Raw genomic sequence first — 16,884 nt, forward strand, 5'->3', positions numbered from 1 at the left:
TTAAAGATCTTATTTATTTATTTGACAGAGAGACACAGCGAGAGAGGGAACACAAGCAGGGGGATTGGGAGAGGGAGAGGCTGGCTTCCTGCGGAGCAGGGAGCCTGATGCGGGGCTCGATCCCAGGACCCTGGAATCATGACCTGAGCCGAAGGCAGACGCTTAACGACTGAGCCCCCCAATTGCCCCTACTTCTTGTTTTGAAAAAAAAAAAAAACAACCAACACTACGGAGATGAGCACTTCATCAAGTGAGGCGTTCCTGGGTCATGTGTGTATACAGCACGCCCTGGCGGGGGGCGGGGGGGGCGCTGCCACTGCAGGTCCCAGGGTTGTGGCGACCCCAGGGCTCTGTGAGTCAGGCAGCCGGAGTTAAGTCCCCTTGAGTGTGAAATGGGATGAGGGTGTGCCCACCTCACAGGATCAAAGGCATGGAGGTGCAATTTCTGGCACAAGGTACGTGCTCAAGCAAGTCTGCTTCTTCCTCCATCAGCGGCTCCCAGAGTCAGAGCCTGCAGCTGGTCAGCTTCCTCATGCCTGCTGAAGGAAAAGGATTGGCTTTGCCCAAACTGGGCCCATCCAGGTCCATCCACAGCTGCTGGTCCCTGGTGCTGTTGGCAGCCGCCGCTTAACCAGCTCTGGCTTGGAATCGCTGCCGCCCCTGGAATTTTCCCGTGCTCCCCAGAAAGACCCTGGCTTCTCATCAACACTACCTCTTGACCCTCTTCTCCATATAACCTGCGTCCCCTCTGCCCAGATTGGGTCCCTTCTGCATAAAGAAGGGCTTTCAGTCTTCCTGGGGTTGCTCACTTTTAATAACAATGACAGTAGTGTCTGCCATTTATTGACCCTGCATGGGCCTGGGCTTACATCCTCTCTCTCTCAGCCGCAGCTCTGCAGGGCGTGTGGTAGTGTTCCCATTCCACAGGTGAAGCTCAGAGAGGTGAAGGAACCCCTGCCAGGTCACACAGCTGGTGAGTGGCAGCCCTGTGTGGCTCCCAAGTTTCTCCCCCGTACCACCCTGCCTGCTTAGTTAGCTGTCTCCATCCCGGCTTCTACTTCAAAAGGCAGACATTCTCCCACGTGACTCTAATGTGCAGCCAAGTTGGATAACCATTGTGTTTTTTCAAAAGACTTTATTTGTTTGAGGGCGCCTGAGTGGCTCAGTTGGCTAAGCGTCTGCCTTTGGCTCAGGTCACGATCCCCCGGTCCTGGGATCGAGCCCTGCATCGGGCTCCCTGCTCGGCGGGGAGCCTGCTTCTCCCTCTCCCTCTGCTGCTCCCCGCTGCTCATGCTCTCTCTCTTTCTCTCTCTCTCTCTCCCAAATAAATAAAATTTTATTTATTTGGGAGAGAGAGGGAGAGAGCACAAGCGAGGGGAGGGGCAAAGGGATAGGGAGAACCATACTTCCCACAGAGCGCGTTGTTATAAAAGCAGTGATTCTCAGCATTGACTATGGAATCGCCTGGAAAGATTTTCTAAATGTCAGCAGTGGGGAGGGAAGGGTGGATTTGGGGGCAGGGGAAGTAGGTCGTGACTGGAAGGGGATACTTAGGACTTCTGGGGTGGTGGTAATGTTCAAGTTTTTAATCTGGGTGCTGAAGACTTGGGTGTGGTCACTTCTGTGAAAATTGTTGCATTGTACGTTTATGATTTACGTCCTTTTCTATGCGTATGTTATTCTATAGTAAAAAAGAAATTTAATTAAGGAAATAAAAAAAAGCAATTGTCATCAGCTACTTCCCTGTCCCCTGGGGAAAGGTGCAGTCTGGGGCTCTGGACTCATCATCTTGAGGATGCTTTTCATAGCCTCAAGCAGCGGTTGGCCTTTGAGTGTGCGCCTGTCTTTGGCAATGAGCGCATCTGTTTTCTTGCTGCTGCTGAGTCTCGTTGGGCTGGAGCCATGCTGAGCTCCAGAATGCCCACTCTTGCTGTGGCGGAGGTACTCATCAGGCCCCATGGCGAGGGGCTACAGCTGCCCCCTCCCCACAGCTGGATTTATACAACCCCACACAGCCCAAGTCCCAGGACCTAGGGCAGCAGGGAGGTCAGCAGCTACAGCCCAGCACCTCCTGGGCCCAAGCCGTGAGTCCTCTGCTCACTTCTGCCTTGTAGCATAATCCGAGTCACTGGACACGGGTTCTCTGCTCTTCACTTACAGACTCTCCGGTTTTCAGCCGGGCCCACGGATGTGTGAGATGAAGACTATTATTTCCCATGGTCCTTTGCAGCTAGATGTCATCACGTGACTCAGTTCTGGCCAATAGAATGTACGTGAAGTAGTCTGCACAATTCTGGGAATTGCCCTAAGACGAGGAGCGCGCTTCTTTTCCCTCTGTTCTTTCCCGCTACTTGGAATATGACATGGAAAGGATGAGTTCCAGCAGCCATATTGTGCCATGGAGCAAAAGACATGCTTGAGGATAAGAGAGCAACGTGACGGGAGCTGGGGTCCTCTCTCTCTCTCTCTCATCTTCTTTGCCCCATGGAGCACCCTGTTGGCTGTGAACGGACTCCCTCAGGGCCTTTAACATGAGGGAGAAATGAGCTTCTACCCTATCTGAACCAGTAACATTTGGGGCTCTCCATTCCTGTCAACCCAACTGAGTCCTAACACTCAGGGCTTCGGACTTGATCTTTGGCCTGAGTTCCCATCCAGTGAGAGAATGAGGGTCCTGGCTTGCTCCTCCTACAGACTGGGGCTCTGCCCCCACCCCATCTCAGGGGCTGAACCCTGCCACCTGCTGGTGCACCCCATCCATGCTGCCGGCAGGATTTTGTGTTGCTGGGTTTGTCTCTTGCCAGGATGGAGGACAGCCTATCACTCCAGTTGCTTTCTTGGAGTGAGCCCTGCTTCCCTCTCATCCCCTGACCCTTGGCTCCTGCCCTGTGCCTGACAGCCTGGCCACTCTCTGGACAGCTACCGCAGGGCCAGTGCCTATAATGCCTTCCCCAGGGGACAGGTCCAGGAGCAGCCAGTTCCTGAGGTATAAAGACAATGGTACCTTCATTTATTCATTCAACAGATACTCACTGGGGACCCAACAGTAAGTAAGATGAGGGGGAGAGGCCGTGCTGGTGCAGCGGGTACAAGCACAGGCTATAGAATGAGAATACCAGACGCAGCACTGGACCCCATCACAAGAATTTTCAGGGGTTTCCTTTAAGAATATGCCCATGACCTTGGCTACCTGTGCAAGCCTGCACTTCTCTGGTCCTCAGCTTCCCATCTAAACGTGACAAGGCTGAATTGGATGATGTTTAAGATTCTGGGCAGGTCCAGGGTGTCTGGGTGGCTCAGTTGGTTAAGCGACTGCCTTCGGCTCAGGTCATGATCCCGGAGTCCCGGGATCGAGTCCCACATCGGGCTCCCTGCTCGGCGGGGAGTCTGCTTCTCCCTCTAACCCTACCCCCTCTTGCGCTCTCTCTCTCTCTCACTCTCTCTCTCTCTCTCAAATAAATAAATAAAATCTTAAAAAAAAAAAAAAAAAAAAGATTCTGGGCAGGTCTGTCCTCCTATGAAGGGAGAAAGGGCCCCGGAGCTCTTCAGCCTGGCTTCGCTGCTCACGGGCTACTGCCTGACTTGGGGCCATAAAGCAACTCCCGTTTATTTATTATGATTCCATGAGTTGACCGGAGCTCATCTGGACAGTTCCAATGACAGCACCCTTAACCAGTCTGACTTCAGTGTGCTCGCATCGCCGTGGGGATAATCACATGTACCCAGAATCCTCGCAGAATTCATGAGATAATCCCCTGGGTAACTGAGAGTAAATGAGGGAAGTTTCTCTTTATAGAAATAATCCAGCTAATAAATGAAGAAGAGATGATGAAATGTCACCATGTTTAACCCCCAGGGAATTACCGGGTCTAGGCATCGAGCATCAAGAGCTGCCAATGTCATAAGAAGGAGGCCAACTAGACATTATGTCCTTCCTGTGGGAGAACACACCTACTATGAAGTAGTCTTGCCAAAAAAAACCCCCGAAAAACAAAACAAAACAAAAACCCAAAACAAAACCCAAACCTTCATCTGATCAAACCTCTAGACTCAAATACAGGAAATATAGAAAACAGAGCAATACACTAAGCTACATTATGGCTTTGCAATTGTCAAAATCCAGACTCGGGACAATCTACAGGATACATGACGCCTTCTTCAATGATAAGTTGCAGGGGAAAAGAGAAAGATGAAAGAGGAACCTATGGATTAGAAGAGATTTAAGAGACATCAACCAATCACAACTGAGTGCATCTATTTCCATCTTGATTGTATCAGACTGTTGAAAATGCTTTTTGACAAATAATGAATCATGGAACAGTACATCAAAAACTAATGATGTAATGTATGGTGATTAACATAACATAACAATAAAAAAAAGAAAATGCTTTTTGACATGACAACATTGGAAATTTGAATAATGAATATGTTATGATATTAAAGGATCATTGTTTTAAGAAAGACACAGAGAGATAATATGTGAATAACAATTGACAAAGTACAGAGAAGCACCCAGCAGCAGGGACCTATTATGAAATACGACTGGGAGTGGGGAGAAGAGACTGCTGGGAGTCTTAACCCCAGCTCGGCCATTAGCTCATTCGAGTCCCTTCACTTCCCCAGGCCTCAGTTTCCCCATCTATGAAATGAAGCCGATGGACCCAATGTTAGCTTTGACCTCCTTTTGCTTTGTCTTCACATGGGCAGCCCCAGGAGCCTTTCCTTAGTACCCGTATCCACCCCACCCTGTGGCCATAGGAGCATAAAATCAGCAGGATGGGCAGAAGCCCAGAGATGTTGGCCCCTGCAGAACCTAGAACAGAAGAGGCCATCTCCCTTGGAGGATCAAGCTGCGTGATCCCAGGTGGGATGTTTTCTCCAGGAGAGAAACCTCTGGAGGACTTCACTTACCCATGAACCATGGGCATGAGTTATCTGCTCACTGGCTGCTTTGACCTTGTTCTGATAACTGGGCGTTCTGGTGAGTTCTCTTAGGTCTGGTTATCTGCTGAGGACTCCAGTGGAGGTGGGGTGCTGCTGCCTCTTGACACAGTCCCATGGGCACAAAGGGACCATGCACTGAATGGCGATAGGTCACTTGGCCCTTGATTCCTTGGTGCTGGCCTCTGCCCACTTGCCCTTCAAGTACCATCACTATGAGAGTGTCAGTCCTAACACGGAGCCTCACACAGTGTAAATGCTCAGCAAAAAAAGAGGGAAGACTTCCTTCCTGGACCTTCAGCAATGCTTAAAATTCTCTTGAAACACCAGGAGCTTTATCTTCAGAAGGTTCAGCTGAAATGCCCACCACCTGCTAGCAACACCAACCAGTTTAACACATAAACTGAATAAGACCCCAGCCCCAAAGAGAAAGAAAGACAATGCTGTTAAAATGAGCAGTACAGAGTAACAACTAAACCCACCATGTTGGTGTCAAACCTGGGTTCAAATCCTTGCTCTACCTCCCACTAGTTCTGTGACCTTGGATGAGTTACTTAACCTCCCAGCATTAAAATGAAAACTGTTGGTGCCCAGCAACCCACACTTCCTGTATACGGGCCGCTGCTGGCCTCTAGTGGCCACTGGATAGATTGCACAGCGAGTTGGCCTGAGGACAATGACGAGAGTTTTTCCCCACTTGGGCATCGGCCTGACTTGGGGGTTCTCAACCATGACAGACCTACACCTCCCTTTTCATAAAATTATATTGTGTGTAACTGTAATATACCGACCCAGGTATTGACATATACTAAAAGACATATTTATAGTGTACGATTTGATAATTTTTGACATATGTATATACCCCTGAATCCACCATCGTAATCAAGATAGTGAACATCTCCTCACTCCCAAAAGTTTCCTTGTGCCCCTCAGTTAGTCCTCCCTCTGCCCCTTCCTGTTCCCCCATCCCCAAGCAACACTGATCTGCTTTCTGTCATTCTAGATTAGTTTACATTTTCTGGAGTTTCTCATAAATGGAACCATGCAGTATATGCCTCTTTCTTTTTGGTCTGGCTTCTTTCAGCATTATTTTGAAATTTACCCATGTCGTTGTGTGTATCAGTAGGTCATTCCTTTTTGTTGCTGAGTAGTATTCCATTATACGAGTGTACCACAATGTGTTTATCCATTCAGAAAGGTGGTAAATTTAAACATCAATAATAATGCCCTAAATAGAAGAGAAACTGAAGGAAAGTAATAAAATAATGGGTAAGTTCTGTATAAATGCTCAGGCATGATCACACTGGAACATAAAGATGTAGTCAGATACTTCACCTATACATACAGTTACAACATGAACCCACTTTGCTCCAAAGCCCAGGGGTTGGCCACTCCGAGGGTAAACTGCTGAGTGGCCTGATGCATGGGGGCTGAGAGTGGGCGGAAAGGGTGGACACAGGCAGATTTCAGCTCAGTGGAAAGATGTATTTCTCACAGGGCTGACCATCAGGAAGGCATGTTTCCTTTTAAATGATCAGCATTGACACAGCTAGATCTAACCCTAAACATCCACGCTCTTGACTAACAATGTTCAGGCCCCAGAGAGATACTTCACATCTTACTCTAGATAGATGGGGGCGGGGGGCGGGGAATGCATCTGCATGGAAAGGTTTAATGAAAGCTTAACAGGACCCCTGCTAGGTAATATCTCAGATTGCAGAGAGACTTTGAGCAGAGAAGTACTTAGGTAAGAGAAAAGACGAATTAATGAACTTGTCAGATCTTTCCTCTCGGCCTGAATGCAATAGATTTGAACACAAAGAAATGTCCTTTTCTAGTAGTACTGAGTGTACAATTTCTCCTTGCTTCATGTGCCTATTCGCGGTTCTGGGGGTACACATGAATTTGTACAGTATTTGCCTCCGTTGTAAATGGAAGCTGAGGAAATGTTTGCACTATCACATAAATCACATTACACATTACTCAAGTTTGTATATATATCTAGACTTTAAACATAACAATACTAATTCTTTACATTGGCAGCGAGATGGACATTGAATGCTAGAATTATGAATTTTAACGTTTTCATTGAAAAACTTACTTATTGGGATGCCTGGGTGGCTCAGTCAGTTGAGCGTCTGCCTTCGGCTCAGATCATGATCCCAGGGTCCTGGGATCGAGTCCTGCATCGGGCTCGCCTGCTTCTGCCTCTCCCTCTCCCTGCCTCTCCCCCTGCTTGTGCTCTCTCTCTCAAATAAATAAAATCTTTTTAAAAAAAGAAAGAAAGAAAGAAAAGAAAAAGTTACTTATTTGGGGGGGCACCTGGCTGGCTTCAGTCGATTAGAGCATTTGACTCTTGATCTCGGAGTCATGAGTTTGAACCCTACATTGGGGTTAGAGATTACTAATAATTAATTAACTAAATAAAAGTTACTTTTAAAAAAGATTGATTTATTTGAGAAAGAGAGCGAGAGAGAGAGAGAGAGAGAGAGGGAGGGAGAGTGTGCAAGCGAGCGGGGGGCAGAGGGAGGGGGAGAGAAATCCTCAAGCAGATTCCCTGCTGAGCAGAGCTGAAACAGGGCTCAATCCCAGGACCCTGAGATCATGACCTGAGCCAAAATCAAGAGTCCAACGCTCAACCCACTGAACTACCCAGACGCCCCCAAATTTACTTATTTTTAAATAAAAATTTAAATGAAGTGTATAATTTAAATAAAATTTAAGGTAAATTGTAAAAATTAAGTTACTTAATAAAATTTAATTCAGGGACACCTGGGTGGCTCAGTCGGTTAAGCGGCTGCCTTCAGCTCAGGTTGATCTTGGGGTCCTGGGATCAAGCCCCACTTCGGGCGCCTTGCTCAGCAGGGAGCCTGCTTCTCCCTCTGCCTGTTGCTCTCCCTGCTTGTGCTCTCTCTCTCTCTCTCTGATAAATAAATTTTAAAAATTTAAAAAAATAAAATAAAATTTAATTCAGCTTTTAAAGAGTAGAATCATATATTTGAAGTTGTGTCTATTCGATATAAAAATTTGATATTTACTAATACTCATCTGTACTTTGCCTTTTGAATTATTAGATACTTTCCAATATGTAAAAAGCCTAACTTTGGGGGAAAACATTGGAAAAAACTAATAAAACATTTTGACACAACTTTCTATTTTTGATGAAAATATATTTACGTTTTTGTTCTTTGAATACAATTGTGTTTTTAGTCCTTCAATATTTTTTTAAAACTTTGTAATCGTAATGTAATTAGTGATTTTGCTGAAAGGAAAAGAAGAAAAATAAATTTCATAGACTAGTCATCATCATTGATGAATTAGGTATATGTTTATGAGTCATTCGAACATTGTTTTTTGTTTTTATTTGAGAGAGACAGCACGCGCTTCAGGGGGAGGGTGGGCAGAGAGAGAGAGGGAGAAGCAGGGTCCCCGCTGAGCAGGGAGCCCCATGCTGGGCTGAATCCCAGGAAGCAGGGATCATGACCTGAGCCTGAGCCGAAGGCAGATGCTTAACCAGGCAGATGCTTAACAGACTGAGCCACCCAGGCACCCCTCCTTCCAAGATTGTTAGCGCCAGCCGCAATGTCCTGCTGCCCTGCTGGGAAGGGGAGTCTGGAGGCAGAAGTACAGGGCAGCACTGTCTACCTAAAAGCTCTTCCTACCTTCTTACCGTCAGCCCCTGCCCTCCAGTTTCAGAGGGTAGAGTGGCCACCAGTCACAGAACTTTCCTTTGCCTCCTTTCTGCTACAGTTGGTGGGAGTGTCTCTCAGACTTCGTTGGTGATGAATGACGCTCAGATGGGCCACCTTCATGGGGAGATGACAGGTTGTCTGGTCACCACTTCCCAGAGGGTTAACCCTACGCTCTCTACCAGGCAGGTCTCTCTTGGCTGCAAATGACAGAAACTCACCTCTGCAGGAAGGGACGTTTAACGAATCGTAGGATCGCAGGAAGGGCGAGAGCGTGTTTAGGTCTCAGAAAGGGTGGACTCTAGGATTGGAATCTTGTCTGGACTCTGCTCCCTCTTCGGGGAGGTTTATCCTCTCAGATGGGCTGTACCCACATGATTCCACACTGTCAGCTTCTGGCCTCGCCCTTGAAGGCTTCCCGTGGGAAGCTGAGCTCCTCCCCTTAGTTTCAATTCAAAATGTAGTAGTGGGGCCCTAGGCACACCCTGTCCCCTGGAAGACAGGGCCCTGTGACCAGCAGTCTCCACTACTACCCCACGGGGGAAGGAGCTCCCCACAAAGGCAGTACCATTCACTGAAGGGAAGGGAGGTGGGCAGCCAGCAGGACCAGAGCAATCTGCCTGCCTCACCGAGTGATCTTCATCACAGTTATCACCGGTCCTTCCAGACCCGTCTGTACTTTCTGCAGGAAGCTTGAATGGGCCTCAGTTTGCATGGTTAAGACCAGAGTATTTCCAGGAGAATGATGACGTCACACAACTGGGATTCCAGAGGGCAGGCTGGCCCAGCACTCCCACCTTCTTTAGAACATGGGGAGCTGTGAACTGGGCGGGGTTAGAGTATAGCTCATGTGGAAGAGACTTTGTTCTACTGACTCTCGAGGAAAGCCCTGGCCTTTCTGGGACCTGGGGTCAGAGAAGGCTAGGAGAAAGGTAAGCTTTGGAAGGGGAGGTGGGAATGCACCAGCCAGAAGGACTTTATTCCCCCATGGAAACCCCAAGAGGGGACTTCATGGGCAGAGACAGAACTCCCTGCTTCCCAGAGCTCAGTGACACCTGTCTCTGAAGGAACCTATGGAGTCAGGGTAGAGTAGGGTTGCATGAGACATACTTATACTAAACAATTATTGGTGGCTTGTCTGAAATTCTAATGTAATCGAGCATCCTGTAATTTTATTTGCTAAATCTGGCAACTCTAGGGTGAGAGAGAGAAGCAAAAGAAAGTTCACAAGCTCAGGCTGGTATGGAGTGAGTCTTAGAAGATATCTGTGAGGTAACAAGGCCATCAGGGTAGCCATCTTGTCCAAGCAGAAGTTGCCTGACTCTGAAGCCCGTGGATGGAGGAACCCAGGCCTTTGCCCTTGGGAACATACACTTAGTTCAAGGGGAAAGATACACACACACACACGCACGCACGCACATGCACACACACACACACACACACACACACACTTACTGACAGAAATAGCCCCATTTTTTGCTTTCATTGCATTGACAGTTTTGAAGAATAGAGGCCAGTTATTTTATAGATTTTCCCTCAGTTTGGCTTTGTCCAACATTTCCTTGGGATTAGATACAAGTTATGCGTCCCTGGCCAGAATACTATATAAGCGCTATGTGTCCTTCTTAGGGTATCACTTCTAGAGGCATATAATCTTTCTCTGTCTTTCATTGGTGGTGTTAATTTTGATTGCAGGTTCCAAAACCTGTCCGGTTTCTTTGCCGCATAGTTGCTGTTTTTCCCATGCAACTAATATAGGATCTGTGGGGAGACACTCTAAGAGCATGCGTAGATCCAGTTCTTCATCAAGCTTCCCACCACCTCAGATTTAGCATCCATTGATGATTCTTGCTCAAACCAATCTTTGATGGTAGTAGAATGATGATTTTCCAACTTCATGGCTACCTCCACATTTATCACTCACCCTTTTATTGTCAGGAAGAGTCCCCCCATCCCCTTTATGTGTCTATTTATTACTCTTAAGGACTCAGGGATTCCTATCTCATTCAATAGATTATAATCTATCACTATCTTTATTTGGATGGTCAGATTGTCCCAGACTACCTTAGAAACCATTGTGCATTAGTTCTGCAGATATGACACCAAAAGCACAAGCAACAAAAGAAAAAATAGATAAATCAGTCTTCATCAAAATGTAATTCTTCTGTTTCAAAGAACACCGTCAAGAAAGTGAAAGGCAGCCCACAGAATGTGAGAAAATATTTGCAAATCATGTATCTGGTAGAGAACTTTTACAACTCAATAATAAAAAGACAAATAACTAAAAAATGGGCAAAGGATCTGAATACTAGACATTTTCCCAAAGATCTACAAATGGCCAATGAGCACCTGCAAAATCACTAGCCACCAGGGAAATACAAATCAAAACCACCACATGATACCACTTCACACCGATTAGGGATTAAGATGAGAAGATTTTTGATCAGAAGGTGTTGGTGAGAATGTGAAAAAAATTGAACCTTCACACGCAGACACTGCTGATGGCACAGCCAAAATGTCTGGCAGTTCCTCCAAAGTTTAAGATTTATTTATTTATTTATTGGAGGGGTGGAGGGGTGGAGGGAGAGAGGATCTCAAGCAGACTCCCGGCTGAGCGTGGAACCCCGCCCTGGGCTCCATCCCACGACCCTGAGATCATGACCTGAGCCAAAATCAAGAGTCGGATGCTCAAATGACTGAGCCACCCAGGTTCCCCAGTTCCTCCAAAGTTTAAACTTTAAGTTACTATATGACTCAGCAATTCCACTCCTCGGTATATGCCCAAAGAAATGAAAACATTTGTCCACATGAAAACTTGTACGTGAATGTTCATAGCACCGTCATTCATAATAGCCCCAAAGTAGAAACAACCCACATGTCTATAAAATGGTAAGTATAGAAACAGACTGTGGTCTATCCATACAATGGAATATTATTCAGCCATAATGAGATCCTGATACATGCTACATCATGAATAAATCTTGAAAACATTGTTAAGTGAAAGAAGCCAGACACAAAGGCCACACAGTGTATGACTCTATTTATGTGACATGTCCAGAAGAGGCAAATCTATAGAGATAGAAAGTAGATTTGAGGTTGCCAGAGGCAGGAGGGAAGCGGCACAGGGAGTGACTGCTAAGAGGTATGGGGTTTCTTCTTGGGTTGATGAAAATGTTTTAAAATTGACTATGGTGATAGTTGTAAAGCTCCGCAAACACACTAAAGGACTATTGAATTGTACACTTTAAGTGAAGTGATGGTATGGCATAGTGAATTGTGTATTGTGAATTTTATCTCAATAAAGCTGTTACCAAAAATAATGTTCCAGATTTGGCCAGTGGGTGCCCCTTGGAGCTGATTCTCTTGTCCATTTGACATGCTCCGATCCATATTTTGAGTGTTTCCTTACTTTCCAGCACAAGATAATCCGGACTTACCTCATGCCCTTTCCTACTCCAGCCTAGGAATCAACCTTTTCCCCAGAAGTCCTGCTTCCTGTTTGGGGGAAATGCAAAACCAAGATCGTATTTCCTTTAATCATCATGACAGCCTTATTAAGTAGGTATTAGCGTATCTTCCTTTTACAAATGAGGCCCAGAGAGACCCAAGTAAATTGTTCAAGGTCACACAGCAGCCCTGTCTTTGAAAGTAGGCAATGTGAATCCAGAGCCCTTGCTCCTCACTCCTCCCCCTACACAGAGAGAGTGTGAAGGTGAAGGTTATTTCTACAGCGAGGTCACTTTTACTTGCTTTATGATATGCACCTTTGAGTGGAAATCAAAGTGTAGAACCCATAAACAGCTTCCTAGGACTTGCACAAGGCAGGGTATGCCCTTGGGAAAAGTCATGTGTCGTGTATCTGGGGGTGTGGGGTTGGGGGGCGTTCACCGTCCAGTGTCCTAGCCCTTCCCCTGCAAGCACATGCTCAAATCCACACACACAAACACCAGTGAAGTGCAGTTCTCATTAATCTCCTTTGCCATCCTCTCCCCCCACACTGTACCCAAATACTGCCCACAGCTAGGTGCCCATTACAAGCGTGAGAATAGCTAAAAGGGGTGAAGATATATAGATGGAAGGGGATCAGCCTTGGTTGTTCGATGTTGACACCGGGCAATGGGTACATGAAGATTCATGATACTATTCTCTCTTATTTTGTAAATATTTAAAGGTTTCTGTAATAAACAAGTATACAATAATAAATGAGAGGAAAGAGAAATAGCCAGGTGGGGAGCTCTGTGTGAGCGAGGACATATGGCTGCTCTCTCCAGATTCCTCAGGCACTCAGAGAAGACCAGCGGCACATCTGGGAGAGCCTCAGAACCACGGACCCTCGACAGCACCTTCTCCCCTCCAAAGATGATGGGGACACTCCTCATGTCCTTGGTCAGCTGCCTCATTGCCATAAGTCAGGCCAGCCTCATCGATCGCTGTGACTTGGCCAGGGTGCTGTACAAGGAGGACTTGGATGGGTTTGAGGGCTACTCCCTCGCTGACTGTGAGTGCTGCTTCTCACACTCCCCCCTCCCCCATTTCTCCTCCTCCTCTGGTCATGCCCTAGGTGGCCATCTTTCTCTCTGTCATTCATCTTTCAAAGCCAAGTTCAAAAAGCAGCCCTCCCCAAGAAGCCCTTCCCAACATTCCATATTCGGTCCACAATTATTAACTGAGCACTTACTATGTACCGGGAACTATTTTCGATGCTGGGGATAGAGACATCAACAAAGCCCCTTCCTCCACAGTGTTCACATTCTAGGGGAAGAGGCAAGCAAGAAGCAAACACACAACTATATATGATAAAGGTTATGCAGAAGAATAAAGCCAGGGCAGTGATAGGTAATGTTGTCCTAGAAGGGGAAGTCGAGGAGGTGACATTGAGTAGCACTGGTCACCCAAATGTCTGGGGAAGAGCATTCCGGGCAGAGGGAGCAGGCAGTGCAAAGTCTTCATCCTACTCCGTGGTAGGGATAACTCCCTTTCGCCCAGAATTTGTGCACACCAGTCTTGTGCTATCTTTCTCCTTTTATCTTGTTTTGTGGCTTTTTAAGGTATGTATCTTCATTCTCCTACTGTAGGCCCCTTGAAGGCAGCATCTACATTTGACCCAGCTAGATGTCCGGCACTGGGCTTTGCACAGTTCCCGGCACACAGTAGGTGATCATTAAGTGCAGGAAGCATGGATGGACAGATAGGTGATGAGTGGTTGTACTGAGGGGCGGGTGGGTTGGACAAAGGGTAAGGGGAGAAGCACATGGGTGTTTCTAGCCCACTTGCCCCATCCAGCCTCTTAGGCCTTGTTCCTTTCTTCTGCTTCCTGATCTCCCTCTCTCCTCCATCCCCTTCCTCCCTCAGCTCGGCACCCTCTGAAAACCCTCTTCTCCCTGTTCAAAGGGCTGTGTCTGGCTTTTGTGGAAAGCAAATTCAACATATCAAAGGTCAATGAAAATGCAGACGGCAGCTTTGACTATGGAATCTTCCAGATCAACAGCCACTACTGGTGCAATGATTACCGAAGTCACTCAGAGGACATCTGCCACGAGGACTGTCAAGGTCTGGCCAGGGCCCCAGGGTGGGAGAGGTGAGAGAGAGGACCAGGCTCTACTCACAGGACTTCTCTTCCCACTCAAAGCCTGGGAATATCCCCAGAGAGACAGCCCAAGGAGTCCATTTCACCCAGCTTTTCATGCAATGGAAATTATTTTGGCGCCCATGTTACAGATGAGCAAACTGAGGCTCATAGAACCAGTGCTGAATGCCAGGCTGGTGGCCCTGAAGGCTCAGCTCTAACCATCAAGTACTAACTTTGGCTAATGATCTGATTAAAGGCCAAGTGCAAATTCCCCACCTCAAAGCCACTCCAGGAGGCTCCATAGGTCCATGACTTGGACCTTCTCCCCCTCCTTCATACTCTGATTAATATCCCTGGACTCTTCACCTGAAGAGCCTCCCTCATCAGGCAAGATTTACCTTGGTCTCTGTGCTGCCTGTTTTGACATTTCCTTTCCCTAGAAATCCTCAAACGTGGGCTGAACCACCATCTACCCTAGTTAGGAAGTATGGTGATAAACAGTCGTCCTGCCCCTCCTGCCCCCACCCCCAACACCCCCGACCGCCATTGTAGGGATGTCTAAACGGGCCTCTGGAAGGGAGGCCTTGCTTAATCTGGAAGTACTCAGCCCCTGGGTGGCGCATTCCAGCGCAGGGACAGCCATGTCTGCCTCAGTCTTTGGGACTGTCCTCTGTGTTCTTACACGTACTCTCTCTCTCTCCCTTTCAGACCTACTGAGCCCCAATCTCCTCTCAATCATCAGCTGTGCAAAAAAGATTGTGTCCGGAGCGGGGGGGATGAAGAACTGGTGAGGAGGACACTGTGGGACTAAGTTAGCGGGCAGAGCCCCAGGAAGGATGTAGTGACAGAGAAAGGCACACTAGGCAAGGACTAGACCCTTTCTAGTCCTCTCTAGGCTGTCTCTCTAGGCGTCTGTGAGGATGGAGGAGTCAAGTGCCTTGCCTACTCGAGAAATACCAAGCAGAAGGGACACTGATGACTATTAGGGCTGACCCTTTCTGGAGGGAGAGTCAATGGTTGTGCCTGAGATCGACTGATTGATTATTTATTTATCTTTTTATTTATTTAGTAACTCTCAGCCTCGTAAAATGGTGCTCTCCCACTTCAGAGGGAGATAGGATTTGAAAATGTGGAAGCATACTGAATGGGGGAAGCGGACAAACACCAGAGATAAGGAAATTTAAAGGAAGAATCAGAGGGGCCGCAGGGGCACAGACCAGAAAGCTAGGAATGAAGGAGGTTCTGAGCACTGCTCTGCCTAAGAGACTCACTAAGAGTTGGGCCATGTATGTGGAGAAGGAGCTTACTAAGCGGTAAAGCAAGAACCAATCTTTCTCTCCTCAGGGTAGCGTGGAGGTAGCACTGTGCAGGCCGGCCCCTCTCCTGCTGGATGACAGGATGTTTCTTGGGATGAGACGGGGGAAGGGCTGCTGTGGAGTCATTTCAGAGCTCCTCTTCTCACTCGGGAATTCTTCATTTCCTCTTCCTCTTGCCTCCACTTCATGTTATTTTCTTTCCTTCCCATTTACAAATAAAACTGACCAGAGCCCCAGGAATAAATGGTTTTCTCGGGCTTCCTCCTTGCACCCATCTGGGCCCAGACCTCTGGTTCCTGACTGTCATTGCAAACCAAGAGGACCACAATGAAGAAGTTGTTAGATTTTGGGAATTATTAAAGCATTCCTTGTGCAAAGAATGTGTTGATTTCTTCATTTTTAATTCCAAATATATTTGAGTACCTAGTCTAGTAGGAGTGTGGTAGGTACTAGAAGAAGGAAAATAAACCATAACTATTGTTCCTGAGGTGTTCATACTCTACCCAGAGACATACACAATTAATGGGTACAATGAGTGGATACATACAATGAATACAATGGATAATGAAATGGGTAATAAAATCTACAATTTTTGGTTTGAAACAGCATCAGGATCCCAGTTATTCCTCCAAAGCCAACTCTTTTCAAAGTAAAAGAGAAAGTTCAGAAGTAGGTAATGGGTGGAGCTAAGGGTCTTGTATATTGAGGTGGAGAAAGTGGTGTTGGGGCTGATAGATGGTGCCAGGTGCCAATGATGTGGGTGGTTTCAGAGAATGGGCTAAAATCTAGATGTTAAAAAAAAAAAGGCATCTCTGTTTGGGACCTGAAGGTGCCGATGTGGAGAAAAACCTGCATAAGGACAATGCAAAACAGAAAAGGGGCCGTTGGAGAAATGTCCTGCACATAGCTACCACCAGTACCGTTTGACTAAACTGTCCCACTTGGGCCACTGATGTCCCTACTTCTGAGCCTTGACTTTTGGATTTCACAGACCACTAAAACGTCAAAAAAGTTAACCCATGTGAAGATTCCTAACTTTTTATTTTAATACCCAAGTAAGAGTATTAATCAAAACAACTATTGGAAAACAATTTTTAACATGAAAAATGAACGTCATGGAGTGCCTGGGTGGCTCAGTTGGTTAAGTGTCTGCCTTGGGCTCAGGTCATGATCTTGGGGGCTCCTGGGATGGAGTTCCCCATCAGGCTCCCTGCTCAGCGGGGAGTCTGCTTCTCCTTCTACCCCTCCTCCCAGCTTGTGCTCTCTCTCTCTCTCTTGCTTTCTCAAATAAAATATTTTAAAAGTAAAAAAATAAAAAAGAAATTAAAAATGAAGGTCATATTTGTAGCATAGTAAAATGGAATAGATT

At 46.8% G+C, this 16,884-nt stretch overlaps 1 protein-coding gene across 1 annotated transcript; it reads left to right on the forward strand.

The window, feature by feature from the left end:
• The first annotated feature begins 12,989 nt into the window (after nucleotides 1-12,989).
• Nucleotides 12,990-15,559, forward strand: LOC144379794 (lysozyme-like protein 6). The gene is made up of 4 exons (XM_078060128.1): nucleotides 12,990-13,128; nucleotides 14,022-14,180; nucleotides 14,908-14,986; nucleotides 15,544-15,559. Exons 1-4 carry the CDS (start codon nucleotides 12,990-12,992, stop codon nucleotides 15,557-15,559), a joined length of 393 nt encoding a protein of 130 aa, XP_077916254.1.
• The last annotated feature ends 1,325 nt before the right edge of the window (nucleotides 15,560-16,884 follow it).

The sequence above is a fragment of the Halichoerus grypus genome, chromosome 13, assembly GCF_964656455.1.
Source record: "Halichoerus grypus chromosome 13, mHalGry1.hap1.1, whole genome shotgun sequence".
In the NCBI taxonomy this organism is placed as follows: domain Eukaryota; kingdom Metazoa; phylum Chordata; class Mammalia; order Carnivora; family Phocidae; genus Halichoerus; species Halichoerus grypus.